Here is a 19536-nt window from a genome sequence, read left to right as displayed (position 1 = left end):
TGGGAACTTGGGCTCAAATCACGCCTTGGCAGATGTTGGAATTTGAAATCAATAAAACATCTGGAATTAAGAATTGAATGATGACCATGAATCCATTGTCAATTGCCAGACTAATCGACATCTGGTCCATTAATGTCCTTTAGGGAAGGAAACTGCCATCCTTACCTGGTCTGGCCTACATGTGACTCCAGACCCACAGCAATGTACTTAGAATCCCAACAGTGTGGAAACTGGCCCTTCAGCCGAACAAGCCCACACAACATCCCCCCCAGACATCACCCCTAATCTCCACACCCCTGAACACCACAGGCAATTCAGCATAGCCAATCCATCTAACCTGTACATCTTTAGACTGTGGGAGGGAACCGGAGCACCCAGAGGAAATCCACGCAGATATGGGGAGAATGTGCAAACTCCGCACAGACAGTCGCCTGAGGCTGGAATCAAACCCAGGTCCCTGGTGCTGTGGGGCTGCAGTGCTAACCGTTGAGTTACCATGCCACCCTTAATGAGTTGACTCTGGGTTGCGCTCTGGCAATTAGGGATGAGCAATAAATGCTGCCTGGTCAGTGATGCCCTTATCCTGTTAGTGAATAAAAAAAAGACCTAATCTCACTTTCTATGGCTCATTGCCATGGTTTGTTTTATAATACTCGCTCGCTGTGAATTGCCTTGGATGTTTGATTATGTGAAAGGTGCCAGGTAAGGACTGTTGTTGGAAGATGCTGCTTGACCTGCTGTGTTCATCCAGCTCCACGCTTTGTTATCTGTGAAAGATTGTTGCTGCTGTCTTTGTATATAGTTTTGTGAAGAGGGCAGACAGAAACAATCGTGGATATTTCTGCTTAGACTGACTTAAAAGTGGAATTTACCTCTTTCAAGATTAGCTAGGAATTAATCATTACGAGGACTTTTGACCTGTTGAAGAAAAGTAATTATTTTAAAATCTGTCATTCCCAAAATAAGACCCTTTGGGTTTCACGAACTTTCACAGACTATTTTGTTGCTCGGCTGCCTTGTGTGACAGTGGAGAATTTTCTGTGAAATCCCTCATGGGAATGAAAAAAAATCTGGAAGCAGTTAGTTTTAAACATTATTTATTTCATAATATTCTACATTCTACCACAGGGCCTTGAAATATTTCCACATCTAAAAATGTTGGTAACATCATTAGGAAATATGAGATTAAGTATCTGACTGTTGCCTTTTTCATGAAGTGAAACAATAGCTTTTAAAAAAGACAAGAAAATGGGAACTGGGCACATTGTTGCTGGCTTTCCTTTTACTGTATGGCTGACAGATGTGAACTCTGAGCCAAATCTTGTGACTGCAAAGAGACAGAGATAAACAACAGGAATATAAATAGCGAGGAACAACTGGCAGACCGGTAGAAAGACCAATCGGAGCAGGAATAAGAACTAAGCAAGAAGACGAAAACGACATGTAAGGCATAATGTTGTGCGTTTTAATGAAGTTAACGGATATGTTTGCACTAAGCTGTTAAAATAAGTAACTAGCAATTAATAGTGCAAGGTAGAGCCGTATTTTTTCCCTCGTTTTGTCAGCGGCCTTTTTATTGGAAAACGTGCCAAGTCTAATGAAGTAAACAATTAAAAATGATTTTTTTTGATTCAGCGATATTTTTTGCTCAGTGAACAAGTGCGATTGAGTCGCGCAGTTTATGATGAAAAGTCCGATCGCAATATTCCGTTAGTTGGAATTACTCGTTCAGGTTTTGTGATTGAAATGTATTTGAAGTCATTGAATAATTATGTTAATTACTGCCCAGTTATTATTGCATTAATTTCAGAACCTGTTCGCGTCTCTGTTACCCTTGAGGGCCTTTTCAAAAACCTTTTGAGTATTTCTAGCGGTTTTGTTTTAATCTGAAAACGTCAGAATCTGTGCAATAGATATGAACTAGAAGCTGTTGCAGAATTGGCAAGCGCTGTTCGTGCTTTACAGGCCACCTACCAACACAAGAAATGCAGCAAACTTCACACAGCAGTCTGGGCAAATCCGTCAGGTTCAGTGCCAACAGTTCGAATTTATAACTTAAATAAAACCCGGCGTGCTACATGAACAGAGAATCGCCCTGCGCTGGATTCCTATTTCAATTCCAGTATATGAAGACCTCAACCACACTTCATGAAAATCCATCCGCTGCTAATTTCAAACAATAAATTTCGCTAACTGAACTGGATGTTTCAACAACAGCAAACATCGCCTCCTCCCATGCCTTGACCAGTTTGGACTGTCGAGAGGCTTTCAACGAGGCCGGGTGTGGGTTTGGTAGAGGGCAAATATTGACTAACAAGAGGATTTGGCAGTATTAGAGGGCAGTGATTGGGACAGAGTATCCAAACATTTTTTAAAAAGGCAATAAACAGGGTCAGGGTGAAATGGTAAAATGCCAACATTAATGGTCTTGTATGCAGTAGTGAGCAGAACAAAATAAATGAATCAACTGCTCAAATACAGGTTAATGGCTAAGTTCATAAAAACCAAAAGAACTGCGGATGCTGTGATTCAGGGACAAAAACAAAGTTGCTGGAAAAGCTCAGCAGGTCTGGCAGCACCTGAAGGAAAAATCAGAGTTAACGTTTCGGGTCCAGTGACCCTTCCTCAGAACTTCTCAGCCAGTTCTGAGGAAGGGTCACCAGACCCGAAACGTTAACTCTGTTTTCTCCTTCACAGATGCTGCCAGACCTGCTGAGCTTTTCCAGCAACTTTGTTTTTGTCCCTGATTTTCATTTTTTACATAAAAAAAGAGGGTTGGCATATTGGGGCTATTGTCGGGATGGAAACCTGTATTTAGTGAACAGCCACAGGGACCTGTGCTGAGGCCACAGTTATTTACAATTTATATTAATGACTCGGATGAGAATGGTGAATTTCCTGTTACCAAGTTTGCAGATGACACAAACATAGGTTGGGAAGCAAGTGGTTATAATGACAGAAAAAGTCTGCAGAAGGATATAGACATGGTAAGTGAGTGGCCAAAAAACTTGGTAGGTAAAATATATTGAGGGAAAGTGAGAGATTTATATATTTTGACAGGAAGAGCTGAATCTTTTTAAATAGAAAAAGATTGCATACATCTACAGAACTGAGGGATTTGTAAATCCTCACCCACAAATCACAGGAAGCCAGCATCCAGGTACAGAGAGTCATGGGAAGAGCAAGTGGACTGGTGGCCTTTATTTCAAAGGGAATGGAGTATAAAAACAGGGAAGTTTTGCTAAAATTGTTCAAGACACTAATGAGACCAGAGCTGGAATATTGTGAATAGTTTTGGGCCCCTTAAATAAGGAGAGATATACTGACATTGGAGGCAGACCAGAGAAGGTTCACTTGGCTGATCCCCAGGATGGAGAACTATCTTGCAAGGAGAGGTGGAGTAAGGGGAGCCTTCATGTATTGGGCTATAAAAGAATGAGAGATGATCTTATTAAAACATAGAAGATTCTTGGAGAACTTGACAAGATGGAAAGGTTATTTCCTCTTGTGGAAGAGTCTAGAACCAGAGGCCACAATCTCAGAATAAGGATCACACTTTTGAGACAGAGATGAGGAATTTCTTCTCTTAGAGGGTATAGAATCGGTGGAATTCTTTACCACAGAGGGTTGTCCAGGCTGGGTCGTGAAGTACATACAACACTGAGATGAATTTTTAATAAGTAGGGAAGGGTTCTGTGGAAAAGCAGGAAAATGTAGTTGTGGATAATGAGATCAGCCACAATCTCATTGAATGAATGGTGGAGTAGATTTGATGTCTCGAGGCCTTGTGTTACTAAACATCTAGGATAGACTAAACAGACCAGGTGCAGAAATCAATCCAGAAAATGCTGGAAACAATCTGGCTGTGGGAGCGTCTGTGAGAAACAAAACATAATTCTGACTTTTCTGTTCTAGTGAAAGTTATTTGACCTGAAATGTTAGTTTTATTTTTTTGCCAACTAACCCTGACCAATGGAGAAGTAGATGAATTAATACTGTTCTTTTCCCAAAAAGAGGGAAGCTTAATTAAGTATAGATTGGTGGAATTGGAAGATATGATCCCAAATTAACCAGGAAAGTTGGTAGAGTCCATGCAGTGCAAATGGGATCTGAGTCATCATTGTGGGGTAAATTTATAAATGAGGTGGCAATGCTCAATTGTCCTATAGAAATCAAATATTCTCTCGGGAGATTTATACTAACTCTATATTTGCAGCATTTTGCTTTAACACCAGGCTAAGTAAGATTTTGGTTTGTTTGAGTATCTGAATCATGGGGGTGGCACGGTGGCTCAGTGGTTAGCACCGCAGCCTCACGGCGCCAGGGACCTGGGTTCGATTCCACCCTCGGGTAACTGTCTGTGTGGAGTTTGCACATTCTCCCTGTGTCTGCATGGGATTCCTCCGGGTGCTCCGGTTTCCTCCCACAGTCCAAAGATGTGCAGGCTAGGTGGATTGGCCATGCTAAGTTGCCCGTAGTGTTCAGGGGTGTGTGGGTTATAGGGGGATGGGTCTGGATGGGATGTTCTGAGGGTCAGTGTGGACTTGTTGGGCCGAAGGGCCTGTTTCCACGCTGTTCAGATTCTAATATGTTGAGAGTATTTTAATACTGTCCAAAATAGTCTTCTAGAAAGTACAATGAATAAAATTATATTCCAATAAAATTGTGGTTTATTATAAAACAAAGCTATCATTATGGTGAGATAACACAGTGTGGAGCTGGATGAACACAGCAGGCCAAGCAGCATTAGAGAAGCAGGAAGGCTGACGTTTTGGGTCAGGACCCTTCTTCAGAAATCATTATGGTGAACTGGATATTGATGGCGGTGTGAAATGAAAATCTGTAAAAATGGGTTATGACCAAAATGTGTACTGTCCAGTTGCAAAAGTTATTAAAATTTTATCTAATCAAGACTTTAATACTTTTCTTTCAGCCAAAGCCCTGACCGTTAATGCGAAAAGGGCTGGGCGCTGCCCTGACTCTCTGCCTGCTCCTGCTGGGGTGGGTGGAGGGTCAGGAGCACTGCAACAAGCCACCAGCATGGACCATAGGAGGGAAAGACCCAATGACCGATTCTCTGGGCAAAGTGACCGTTGTGGCCCTGCTCCAGGCTAGCTGACATTTCTGTCTGACTCAGGCAGCTGGGTGAGAGCAGTAAATTAAGCACATTTGCTCTTTGTTCTGTCAATAAGGTGGGATTGTTTTATATATTTTTAATAATGTAGTATACGCGAGGTCACACATACTGGCTCGAACAGCAAAATCACAAATTGGCAAACTTTCAGCTGAACTGGAAATGACAGGATTTTTTTCCAGCAGTAATGAATATTTAGAGAGCTAGCTCAGCAGTACCTAACACACTTTTTATTCCCTAACCCTACAATTCTCTAGCCCTTTGAAAGTCTTGGGACAGCATGGATCATTCTGGAGTCTAAAGCTTTTCATGCCCTTTCCAAGATCTAACAAAGTTAGAGTGTTACTGAAAGCCGCTGATGTCCAACAGGGAAAATAATGCTCTGTAGTAGCAAGAAGCAAGAATGACCTCATTTCAGTTTTCACTATTGGTCTGTTATATTTATTCACGCTTCCAGATCATAGAAATTTACAAAACTTAATTCTGTACCAGTTTTGTCATTTCTGTTGCATATTATGAATGTAGCACATGTTTCATAACTGCCTACAAACACATGAATCAGAAGCAACAGAGGTTGTTCAGCCCATTAAGCCATTCTATAAGATCATGGTTTATCTTTATAGGAAATCCTACAATGTGGAAGCAGGCCATTCAGCCCCTAGAATCCATACTGACCCTCCAAACAGCATCTCGCCCAGACCCACCCCATCCCCGTAACCCTGCATTTCCCATGGCTAGCCCACCTAGCCTGTACAATATGGGGAAGTTAACATGGCCAATCTGCATAACCCTGCACATCTTTGGACTGTGGGAGGAAACTGCAACGCCCCTTGGAAACCCACGCAGACACAGGGAGAGAACATACAAACTCCACACAGTCGCCCAAGGCTGGAATCAAACCTGGGTCCCTGCCACTGTGAGGCAGTATTGCTAACAACTGAGCCACTGTACCATCCAATTGTAACAGCCCATCCACATGCCCACCTCTCCTGAAACCCTTTCACCTTTCTCTTCGCAAAAATCTATCTACCTCTGACTTAAAAATATCTACGACTCTGCTTACATCACCTTTTCAGGAAGAGAGTTCCAAAGACTCAAGATCCTTTGAGGGGGAGAAAGTCCTGATTCACCTCTGTTTTAAATGGGAAGCCCTGATTTGTGATCCCCTAGTTCTAGATTCTCCCACAAGGGGAAGCATTCTCTCCACATCTAACCTGTCAAGTACCTTCAGGATTTTATGTTTCAAGCACATTTTCTAAACTCCATCAGATACAAGATTAACCTGCCAAACCTTACCTCAAATTCAGGGAAGGACAATTAAATAAATACATTTGTTCCTGATTATATCAATAAGTTAGAATAATTTTACCAGTTTTTGTGATTCCAGTTTGGTAAATGTCTCCAAAGTGCCATTAATGCACTCATATCTTTCCTTTAAATAAAGTGACCAATATTGTGCCTAGTACTCCAGATGTGGCCTCACCAGCGTGCTTTCTGACTGAAGTACAATTCACTTAATTTTGCATTAGATTCTCCTTGCAATAAATATTAACATTCTATTAGCTTTCCTAATTACTCACTGCACCCTTTTTCTTTTATTCATAGAGTCATAGTCATACAGCATGGAAACAGACCCTTCAGTCCAACTGGCCCACGCCGATCATGTTCCCAAATGAAACTAATCCCATATGTGTTTTACCCATATCCCTCCAAAGCTTTCCTATTCATGTCTTTCAAATGTTGTAACTGTACCCACCTCCACCACTTCCTCTGGCAGCTCATTCCACACACAAACCTCTGCCCATGTGAGAAAAGGTTGCCTCTCATGTGATAACAAGGTGTAGAGCTGGATGAACACAGCAGGCCAAGCAGCATCAGGGGAGCAGGAAAGCTGATGTTTTGGGTCTAGACCCTTCTTCAGAAAATGTCTGCTCCTCTGATGCTGCTTGGCCTGCTGTGTTCATCCAGCTCTACACCTTGTTATCTCAAATTCTCCAGCATCGGCAGTTCCTGCTATCTCTGCCTCTCATGAACTTTGTAAATCTTTCTCCTCTCACCTTAAAAAATGTCCCATCATTTTGAACTCCCCCACCCTGGGGAAGAGACCCTGGCTATTCATCTAATCTATGCAGTCCATGATTTTATGAATCTCTCTAAGGTCACTCTTCAACCTCTGACACTCCAGCCTACCTTTATAACTCAAACCCTCCATTCCTGGCAATATCCTAATAAATCTCTTCTGAACCCTCCCAATTTAATAATATCCTTCCTGTAGCAGGGTGACCAGAACTGTACACAGCACTCCAGGGGAGGCCTCACCGACATCCTGTACAACCTCAACATGTTCTCCCAACTCCTATATTCAACGGCCTGAGCAATGAAGGCAAGTGTGCTAAATGCCTTCTTAACCAAATCTGTCCACATGTGACACAAAGTTCAAAGAACCCCTGGACCTCTCTGATGTACAAAACTACCCCGGGCCCTCCCATTAACTGTATAGGTCCAGCCCTTGTTTGTTCTACCAAAATGCGAGTGAGGGACCCAGTTCCTTCTGTAATTCAGTGCTTCGTAATATCTCATCATTTATTATCCTTTATTTTATTCTTCCTGCCATAATGGATAATTTCACATTTTTTCTGCACTATACTCCATTTTTCCACAGGTTTTTCCATTCATTTAACCTAGTTTTTGTTGGAAGCTCTTTGTGTCCTCTTCACAACTTATTTTTCTGCCTAATTATGTGCCATCAGCAAATTTGACAAACATACCTGAGACCGAAAATGAGGCCGTCTAGCCTATCGAGTCTGCTCCACCATTTGATCATGGCTGATATGTTTGTCAACCCCGTTATCCTGACTTCTGCCCATAACCCTTGAACCCCTCACCAATCAAGAACCTATCTGTCTCTGTCTTAAACACACTCAATGACTTGACCACTTCAACCTTCTGTGGTAACGAGTTCCACAAACTAACAACCCTCTGGCGGAAGAAATTCCTTCTCATCTCAGTTCTAAATGTTCGTTCCCTTCACTCTGAGGCTGTGCTTTCAGGTTCTAGTCTCTCCTGTTAAAGGGAGCATCTTCTCCATGTCCAGTCTATCCAGGGCTCTCAGTATTATGGAAACTTCAAACTGATTTCCTCCACATCCTTCTATGCTGTGAGTACAGACCCAGAGTCCTCAGCCTCTACTGATAAGACAAGCCCTTCATCCTTGGGATCATTCTTGTAAACCTCCTCTGGACCCACACCAAGGCCAACACATCCTTTCTTAGGTACCGGCCCAAAATTGCTAGGTCCTTTTAAATAAATTTTTAGCAGTTAAGGCCCTAGCACCAACAATTGTTGTACACCACTCATTATATCTTGCCAATCTGCTTTGCTTCCTGATGGATGGCCAAACCAAAATTCATGCCAAGATGCTACACATTACACCATAAACTTTTATTTTCTACAAAAACCTTGTTATGGCACATTATCGAATAACTTCTGAAAATCAAAGTACATTATACCCTTCCAGTTCCCCTTTAACTACAGCATTTATTACCTCCTCAAAGACTTCCAATAGATTGGTCAAATATGATGACCCTTTCACCAAACCATGTTGACTCTGCCTGATTATCTTGAGCTTATCCAAATGCTGGGTGTAACATTTTTAATCATAGCTTCTCTATGACAGATGGCAGGTGATCCTGCTGGGCAGTTCCTCCTTTCTGTTACCTTCCCTTTTTGTATACGAGCTACATTTGCTTTCTTCCATCCTCACATCAGGGAACTTTGGAAAACTTGAAGCTAATGCACCATCAATGTCACTACCCACTTCTTTTAAGGCACCGAGATGAAGTCCATCCGTCTGTCAATCAACAGCTCCAACAATTTTACTCAGAACCACTTCACTGACAGTTGTGATTTTCTTGAGTTCCTCCCTTCCTTCCATTTCCCAATGTATCATTGCATCTGGGATGTTATTTGTACTCCATGTGGTGAAGACTGATGCAAAATACCTATTCAACTCATCTGCCATTCCTTATTTTCTGTTATTAATGCCTTACTCTCAATTCCACTTTCTGTAGGACCAACACTCATTTTGTTAACTATTTTCTTCTTTAAATATTTATAGAAACTCCTACCATCAGCTCTTAGATTCCTTTTGTACTCCAACTTCTTTCTCTTTTTATTGTTTTTTGTGATTCTGTGTTTTTTACTTTCTGTCCAATCTTCTTAAATGCCACATGTCTTTGCACAATGACTTGCTTTTTCTTTAAGTTTGATGCTATCTTCAATATTTCCACTTAACCACAGACAGTGGGTTAATGGAATGAAATCAATTGGAAATTTTCTTACTCATTGAAATGTATTAATTCTGTATATTCTGAAATATCCTCTTAAATGCCTGACACTGCATCTCTGTTTACCTTTCTGTTAACCCAACATGCCAATTTACTTCTGTCAGCCATGCTTTCATGCTTCATAATTGGCCTTATTTAAATTTTGAAGAGTTAAGCATGGCCCCAGTCTTCCCTCCCTCAAACTGAATGTAAAATGCAATCACATTATGATTACTCCCACCTAGACTTCACTGTTATTCATTAATCCTATCTTGTTACACAATACCAGTATAGCCTGCAGTACAAGATTCAAAATGTCACCCTTGTCTTATCCCAGCTATTAATTTGAACCATCCCACTAGTTTACTATCCATTCTAACAGTGGTCAATTACATATTTTAGATGTTTTCAAACTGTCTGACAAATTTTGAGGAATACCATACATCATAAGCCTTGTTGTGTCAGTTCTTGCCATACTCTGTTAAAGATCTGTTAAAAATCCACAAGCATTGCTACATGTCATTTGAGGAGTCTGTTCAGCTTCTGGGCGGCGCTCACCACCACTAATCGAGCAACCAACTTAATTAGGACACGAATGTTTGAAAATAGCGTCACATGACTGACACAGGGTCAGAACCCAAGAATTCTCCATTTGCTGGGCTCCTGACCCTGAGCTGAAAATCTCAACTACTGAGTTCCACATTTTAAAAATTATCTCTCCTCATACTCACTGATATAAACTCATTCCGATTCACAGCCAGCTGGCAATTCATTTATTGTGCTGTATGAGGAATAGTTTCTTGTGAGTTGTGCCCTGATGTCTCAGTCTGCACATAGCACCCTAGCATCAGTATTTCACTATCTCCTTTGATAATCTTTTTGTATAATGTACTCCCCCTTGGCATAAAAGACAGGTTTTAGGGACTGGTTCTTGGAATTGGAACGTAATTTGATTAGTTATTGATTCATCCTGAGATAATCCTCTGTGAATATCCAGGGTCACATTTCAATCTGATCTGAACTCCTCTTCCATTCACCACCAGTCACTTTCAAAGAAACTATAAATTGTAAAAGTTATGACACAAATATAAGAGTTACCAGCAAAGTAGACTGTTTGGCCCATTGGGCCTGCTGTACCATTCAAAAGGATCATGGCTAAACTGTTTGTGTTTTGAATTCCACTAACACTGTGACTACTGATTTTTGAGGTGACATTCCCAAACCCCTAAGAGAAACAAGAATCTGCTCATCCCTGACCTGAAACAGTGACCCGTAATTTTAAAACAATATCGCTCACACACAATCGTTGCTCACTGTTCTAAACTCCAATGGAAACAAGCCCAGCCTGTTCATCCTTTCCTTGTAAATCAACTTACTCATTCCACATTATACTCCATCTGCAGATTTATGCCCAATGTCCGAACTTACATATATCTATAGGCATCCTCTGTAGTTAAAAACAAAATACGATGGAGAAAGTCTGGCAACATTTGTGGTCAGAGAAAAACTGCTAACGTTTTGAGTCTAAAGACTCTTCTTCAGCATCTTCCTATGTCCTTTCCACAACACATCTTCCTACCTATCTTTGTCATTTACAGATTCTCTCCCTTCATTTAAATCTTTCATAATAATTGTAAAAGGCTACTATACTTATCAGAACTGTCAATCAGAAGGCCCATTCATGCAAACTCTGTTTTCTGCCAGCTAATCCCCTAACCATGCTATCACTTTATTCAACCACTCATAAAAGCACAATGATCTTTTATATTCTGCATGCCCTTGTCTGAGGCACACTGTCAAATGCCTTGTGGAAATCAAAGTACAGGTTCCCTTTTACCCACAACTCACAGTAATCCTTCAGACGATTCCAATAAACTAGCTAAACATGATTTACCTTTCATGAAATGAAACCACTGTGAGTCTTTCTGATTACCTTGAATTTTTGTAAGTGTTCAGCTCTAACCTCCTTGATGATTGATCAATTTGTTCTCCCCACGACAGATGTCAAGCTGATTACCTTTTTCTGTTTCCCTCCCTTCTTAAGGGAAAGGTTTTATTTGGTACTTGCCAGACTGATAGAATCTGGAGTCTATCAAATTTGTGAAAGTTAACACCAACTTATCTAATTCATATCAATAAGTACTGCTTTGCCAATGCTGCCCAAGATGATTGCTTTTCAATGCTGCAGACAGGATTGCAAATTTAGCAACTTTCCAGTTTTGGAAGCACGTAACAAAACTTCTTTTCTCTCAGAAAGATGAGTAACGCTTGAACAATGTTATCATTCCTATTATTTCATTCCTCTTAATTACTTTGTTAGTTTGTAATTAATATTAGCAGTATTAATTAATAATAACTTAATGAAATATCCCAACTCATGTACACCTGAGCTAAGGATCATTTAACATGCAATCTTCAGTTTGTGGCTCATAAGTTAATTTATCATTTCAGTTTGACAATCCTGAAACAAAAACTCCACGCAAATGGATTTGTGAATGTCTCCTTCGTTGTGGTAAATCACCAAGGGAAATCCTCACGTGAAAAGTACCAACTTCTAAAATCAAAGGTGGAAAATCAAATTCCCGTGTATCAGCAGGAAGTTAATCAACCCGATGTTTGGACGCTGCTCCAAGGAGTTAAGGATGACTTCCTGATCTATGATAGGTGTGTTACACTATTGGTTAATTTTGAGATTAGTCAACAGCTTTCAGTATGTACATTCTACATGTTTCTCACTGCAAATTGCATTGACACTTCACTATACTCCTGTGGCTACTCCAACTTTGTCACTTATTTATAACATAAGTGCATCGTAAAAGAATGAATTGTGTTTTTAAACATTTCTAAAAGGAGATAAGAATTTGAAGCTTTCAGCATTGCATTTATCAGAACTGTGACACAAGACAGACTTGAACAAAATCCCACATCTTGTACAGTATGAGATTGATTGGTTGGGCCATCATTGGCATGGAGATGCAACAAGATCAGTTACTTGTAAATCTTAACCACAACATAACTACAAAGCCTACATGTTGACAGTAATAACATGTCGATGTGCTCTCTTGACATGACTAACTTATTTACCAACACAAAGATGCTATTGACATTCACATTATGTCACTCCATCATGGCCATCTGTGTGGGAATCTCAGTTCAGTGAACTCATAAACTTACTAACTTATGCAGTTGAGTTCAGCTTCAGTAACACCATGTACATTGCCACACAATCTCCTCTAGTTCCAGTATTGCTAAGATCTTTGTTGGTTACCAGGACAAGCACACTTTCAGTGGAAAGACAATGAACCTCCTACCAATTGCATCTAATGTGTTTCTGATATTTGAATCTGTGACTGCATCAAAGAATTTGTTTACAGCTGACTAAACTCCATCCATTGGAATGGAATAATTTAATGTTAGCTTGTGTCTTAGCTGAGCTTGACAGTGGGTTACCTATGATCTGCCAAAAGCCTATGTTCACCAGTCGGTGTGTATGTTTGGATTCCTACTGTCTCACACAGCACAGGATCAATTTTGTTAGCAACCTCATGAATGGGGCTCTAGCCATTTGCTCACCATGTAAGCTTGATGCTGAAAAAGAGCATATCAAAATTATCCTCTGTGATTGTGGATGCCCTGATCAAATCATCACTTGTATATTGCAAAACTCAAGAAAGGCCTGTGTGCACCATTTTTGGACCTGGAATGAAACTCAATCTACCTCAGATTACCCTGCGAAGAGAAGTATCTGAAAAATCTGCACATCAAGCTGTCACTATACAGTCAGTCCATGAGAGTTTTTTTTTCCATTAGCAGAACCTTGTAATCAAGCCAAAAAGACATTTTAGCAACCACACAAAGATGTAATGTGATATATAAATTTCAGTGCTCGTTACATAGGCCATCTGTCCCAATGACTGGCAGACCTTATCAAATAACACATCCTGTCAGCTATTCTAGGCTGTCAGTGTGCTGAACATGGTCCATGGTCTGAGATTGCAATCCTCAAAAGTATACCCACCAGTGGACGTTATTCTGCTGTTGAGAATCATTTATTAAATAATCCGGACTACGCTAAGAGTTAGGTTGGACACCCATCAGCTGGGCTCACAGTGTGATGTATTGCTGCATGCTATACACATAAGTAAGCAAGATACTGTTTTATGTAGGCAAATGGTTTGTGTACAAACATTTTGGCAAAAAAAGGGTCAAGGAAGCATCCCCATGGCAACAATCTGACCAATCAAAATCTATCTGTCTGGTCTGAGAATTAGGTTTGACAATTAACTGTTCTTGATGCATCGCCATTCCAATGTTGGAACGACAAATCAGTACCATATTCTCATGCTGTATAGATTGATGTCCCTTTGCCAAAGTCTGTTCATTGTATCATGGTTTTAGTGAGTGCAAAACAAAAAGCTCTTTGTAACAATGCTTAAGTTCTGTGTGACCAAGCTATTAGTTATGCTTTTGTTTCTGTTCAATTTTCCTCAACACTCTACAATCACTTACAAGTTGAATATCACAAAAGGCATACACTACTTTCTTTTTACCAGCTACAGTACAACACATTTAACTTTCTCTATTTAAATTTCTGATCTTCTGCTGTAGGAATCTAACAAACTGCACATTTTTTTAACAGCTGTGGCCACCTGACCTATCACCTGGAACTGCCATTCACCATCCTATCACAATCATATGTGGCACAGGCAATTGTAAAAACATATTGTCAAAGAATATGCAGTAACTGCTCTTTTGTTCAGGTAAGTACCAAGCTATGAATTCATGATATTATTCAAATGCTAGGAAATGTGTTGTGCCATCGTACACTGAGAACACACTAGAGAGTTGAACAGGTGGACGAATGATAGACTAGGGTTAGTGAGCACAACAGTTGTCTGACTGGGAAATACAGAAATGCCAGGACAGACTGAGCCCTCCAGGATATGATAGCAATGAAACAAGTAATAACTGACAACAAAATTGTAATTAGTTGTAAATGCAAAAGTTTAATAATGTCCTGTTAGGGAGAGAATTCTGCGTTCTCACCTGGTCTGACTTGCATGTTAACTCTTGATTACTCCCTAAAATAACTCAAAAAGACACTCCTTTGAGTGACATCCACATCTGAAGAAAGAATAAGTGATATCAACACAACTCAATATCAAAAAGCCAGGAGGGGGCACGAGAAAGGCTTGGCAGAAGGAATCCGGGAAAACACAAAGGCATTTTACACTTGTGAGGAATAAGAGAATGGTCAAAGAAAGAGTAGGGCCAATCAGGGATAGCATAGGGAACTTGTGTGTGGAGTCTGAGGAGGTAGGGGAAGCCCTAAATGAGTTTTTTGCTTCTGTCTTTACAAAAGAAATGAACTTTGTAGTGAATGAAACCTTTGAAGAGCAGGTGTGCATGCTGGAATGGATAGAGATAGAGGAAGCTGATGTGCTGAAAATTTTGTCAAACATTAAGATTGACAAGTCGCCAGGCCCGGACCAGATTTGTCCTCGGCTGCTTTGGGAAGCAAGAAATGAAATTGCTTCGCCACTTGCGAAGATCTTTGCATCCTCGCTCTCCACTGAAGTCGTACCTGAGGACTGGAGAGAGGCAAATGTAATTCCTCTCTTCAAGAAAGGTGGTAGGGAAATCCCCGGCAATTACAGACCAGTAAGTCTCACGTCTGTCGTCTGCAATGTGTTAGAAAGGATTCTGAGGGATAGGATTTATGACCATCTGGAGGAGCATGGCTTGATCAAATACAGTCAACACGGCTTTGTGAGGGGTAGGTCATGCCTCACAAACCTTATCGAGTTTTTTGAGGATGTGACTAGAAAAGTTGATGAGGGTCGAGCTGTGGATGTGGTGTATATGGACCTCAGTAAGGCATTTGATAAGGTTCCCCATGGTAGGCTCATTCAGAAGGTCAGGAGGAATGGGATACAGGGGAACTTAGCTGCTTGGATACAGAATTGGCTGGCCAACAGAAGACAGCGAGTGGTAGTAGAAGGAAAATATTCTGCCTGGAAGTCAGAGGTGAGTGGGGTTCTGTCCTTGGGCCTCTACTGTTTGTAATTTTTATTAATGACTTGGATGAGGGGATTGAAGAATGGGTCAGCAAGTTTGCAGACGACACAAAGGTCGGAGGTGTCGTTGACAGTATAGAGGGCTGTTGTAGGCTGCAGCGGGACATTGACAGGATGCAGAGATGGGCTGAGAGGTGGCAGATGGAGTTCAACCTGGATAAATGCGAGGTGATGCATTTTGGAAGGTCAAATTTGAAAGCTGAGTACAGGATTAAGCATAGGATTCTTGGCAGTGCAGAGGAACAGAGGGATCTTGGTGTGCAGATACATAGATCCCTTAAAATGGCCACCCAAGTGGACAGGGTTGTTAAGAAAGCATATGGTGTTTTGGCTTTCAGTAACAGGGGGATTAAGTTTAAGAGTCGTGTGATCTTGTTGCAGCTCTATAAAGCTTTGGTTAGACCGCACTTGGAAAACTGCATCCAGTTCTGGTCGCCGTATAATAGGAAAGGAGGAGGAGAGGGGACCTAATTGAGGTATACAAGATAATGAGAGGCATAGATAGAGTTGATAGCCAGAGACTATTTCCCAGGGCAGAAATGGCTAGCACGAGGGGTCGTAGTTTTAAGCTGGTTGGTGGAAAGTATAGAGGGGATGTCAGAGGCGGGTTCTTTACACAGAGAGTTGTGAGAGCATGGAATGCGTTGCCAGCAGCAGTTGTGGAAGCAAGGTCATTGGGGTCATTTAAGAGACTGCTGGACATGCGTATGGTCACAGAAATTTGAGGGTGCATACATGAGGATCAATGGTCGGCACAACATTGTGGGCTGAAGGGCCTGTTCCGTGCTGTACTGTTCTATTTTCTATGTTCTAAAAAGACAAAGACTTTGAATTTTATTGCTGTTTTCATATCCATAAGATTTCCCAAATCATTTTTACAGTTAATGAAGCACTTTGGAATGGTAGTTAGTGTTGTAATGTTGCAATTATGCACAGCAAGATCCAACAAATAACAATGTGATTAATGACAAGATAGCTTTATTTTAAATATTCAGGTATGTAAAAATATACATTTAAGGTATTTAGAAATATGGGCTAAGTTTACATTGTCTGACATGTCCTGTGCTTGTATCTGCAGGATAATTCTCCAGCATGTATTGCAAGAAACATAACAGAAACATTAAAAATTGATTCAAGGAAGTACCACAGCGGGCACCATCATGCTCATCAGAACTACAATCCCAATGGAGAAGACCAACTCCAGCAAAACAGGACAGATCCTGTGCAATTAGGGCATAATACACATAAACACCACCAAAATCGTCACCATCCCCACCATCAGCATGACCAGTCTAATTCAGAATCAGAAATACCTGACCTGGCAGAAGGTAATGGCTCACCACAACCATGAATAAACAAATCAAACTGTAAGAGAAAGTTCAAGTGAAAGCCTGAAGGTATGTCAGAGTTAGCAGGAATCAGATGATGATGATACTGTCGTCAGCTGCTCAGTGACAAATCCTCCAATAACGAGGTGACATGACACTGCAGGACACAATCATCTTCCTGACAATGACAGGAACAGGGACGTATAGACAGTGTCACTGAATCCTGACAGTGACGCTTGATCCCTGCTCTCTGACTACAAGATCAGATGAGCCAAAGGCGCTGAGGACCTTGACAAGGAGTTAAAAGCAGAGAATGACAAGATGGGTTGCAGTAAACATTTCAGTTGGAATGTAAACTGCTGTCTATTTTCGTACAGCTTTGAAGCTCCATGTTGAAATTTAGTTGCAAGGTACAGTCCAAACCCTCGTGTCCATCTTGAGGGCTGATTTGCTGCCAAACCATTCTCTGAGGCTGATCAGTATAAGGTACCGATTAGCCCTTTTCACTGTTGCTTGTTGTCCCAATCCTTGTGGTTGCCTCTATGAGGACAGCAGCACAAACTATCCTGTAGGAGCTGCTATTTGATGCAAGGCAAATGCAAAGGGAAGATAAGTGAAGTTGAGAAGCTAATCTGCATTATATCCAACAACATTTTAACCAGATAGATGCGTTGGTACTCTCAATGCATCATATTTTCTTCCCACAATAATTTTGAGATGAAAGATTCCTCTACATTTTATCTTTCCTCTGATTTTTTTCATTTCGGCTACAACAAGTAAGAACATTTTAAAGAGAAATTAGCAAATAATTCCTCAATTTTTCTGTAATTAAATACAGCCAGTGCAAACAGGAGATTGAGGGTCATAAACAGACAAGTTGCAATCCCAAATCACACCTACTCTCTTCTCTAATTCAAGATGTGAATAACAAAGACATCCTGTATTAAAATTAGGGAGTATTAGCTTTTAGTGTTGAGAGAAAACCTGATTATGTAGAAATGAAAGATCATTTGGAAGCAAATACCATACTTCATGATGGTTACCAGGGAAACCACTTCCCCTAGTTCACCTGAATTCCTGTATGGTAAATGTTAACGAATTAGATTCTCTGGAAAGTCTGTAGTGCACTGGAAGTATTCTGTAAGAAGATTTTAATAAACATTCTGTTTTCAAAAAGAACTGTTGGCACAGTCTTTTTTGTTTCTGAAGAAATCCATCAGTGATGAAGTCATATTTAATACTGGGCAATTGGTATTGGAAAAATTGCTTTGGGCGTTGAGATTCAATTCTGCATTTTAGTTTCATCAATTTAAGAATCAATTACACAACACAGATTTTAATTTGCTCCCACACTGAAGTTATTAGTGTAAATCTACAGTTCAGCCTTAACCTGACTCTGGATCAAAACAGAATATTTCAGGAGTCCCAATTCAGTTTGCTCTATACTGCAGTCATTACCAGATACCAGATTCATGCCATAAAATGTTAGGACAAGATAAATAGTCTGTGATGTAACTGTGCCATTAGGTTATCTTTGTGTCTACAGTAGCTGGCATTTCAAATTAGATTGAAACAATAAGAATACAAAATTAAAATGTTAGATTTCTAATGCTGGAATTTGAAATGCAAACAGAAAATGTTGGAAATATTCAACAGGTCTGGCAGCATCTGTGAAGAGAGAAACAGGGTTAACATTTCAAGTTATTGAATTTCCATCATAACTGTTCTGAGGAAAGGGCATCGCCCTGAAACATTAATTCTGTTTCCGCTTCCACAGTTCCTGCTTGAGGATTTAAGCTTTCCAATATCTGGTGTTTTCATCAATAATAGCAGCTGGCATATCAAAAGAACCCTTCATGCAACAGAATATCCAACAATGACATCACTGAGTTCTAAACAGTGGCAAATTGTCTGTGTGGAGTTTGCACATTCTCCCCGTGTCTGCGTGGGTTTCCTTGGAGTACTCCGGTTTCCTTCCAGAGTCCAAAGATGTGCAGGCTAGGTGGATTGGCAATGCCAAATTGCACATCGTGTTCAGGCAAGCTAGGTGGGAATAGCCATGGGAAATGCAAAGTTACAGAGATAGGTTAGGGGTTGGGTCAGGGTAGGATTCTTCAGAGGGACGATGTGGACTCGATGGGCTGAATGGCCTACTTCTGCATTATATGAATTGTGTGGCTCTATGAAATGGATGATAGTGTCAGAAATGTCCTGGTGGACAGTGTTGGTTAATTGGTATTTTAATGAGTGACACGGGTGACACGGTTGTGATTCATTTTTTAATGAAAAGGTTCTTGAATGGTGAATCTGGAGGGCATTTTTAAAAATGTATTCATGGAATTATGGGTGTGGCTGGCTGGGCCAGTTTCTATTGCCCATTCTTGTTTGCCATTGAGAAGGTGCGGGTTCTTAACGCACTAGGATAGGGTTAGGGTCACATGTGTGGTGGGTAGACCTACAATGTTGCGAAGGAGGGAATTACAGGATTTTGACCCAGCAACAGTGAAGTATCTGCAAAATATTTCTAAGTCAGGATGGTGAGTGATTTTGAAGGGAAACTTGCAGGCTGTGGGATTTTAATGTATCTGTTGCCTTTGTCCTTCCAAATTATAGTGATCATGGTTCGTAAGGTGCTGTCTTAAGAGGCTTGTTGAATTTCTGCAGTATAAAAA

General features: G+C 40.7%; 1 protein-coding gene across 1 annotated transcript; it reads left to right on the top strand.

Moving 5' to 3' along the window:
- The first annotated feature begins 1308 nt into the window (after nt 1-1308).
- On the top strand, nt 1309-18043 carry LOC125450931 (selenoprotein P-like). Its single transcript, XM_048527381.1, has 5 exons — nt 1309-1443; nt 4934-5145; nt 11911-12123; nt 14099-14219; nt 16615-18043. The coding sequence occupies exons 2-5, from the start codon at nt 4952-4954 to the stop codon at nt 16885-16887; spliced, it is 801 nt and encodes a 266-aa protein (XP_048383338.1). The 5' UTR covers nt 1309-1443; nt 4934-4951; the 3' UTR covers nt 16888-18043.
- The last annotated feature ends 1493 nt before the right edge of the window (nt 18044-19536 follow it).

The sequence above is a fragment of the Stegostoma tigrinum genome, chromosome 3, assembly GCF_030684315.1.
Source record: "Stegostoma tigrinum isolate sSteTig4 chromosome 3, sSteTig4.hap1, whole genome shotgun sequence".
NCBI classification, from domain to species: Eukaryota; Metazoa; Chordata; class Chondrichthyes; order Orectolobiformes; family Stegostomatidae; genus Stegostoma; species Stegostoma tigrinum.
Note: the sequence above shows the minus strand (reverse complement) of the source record. Positions and strands in the feature narration are given on the sequence as shown.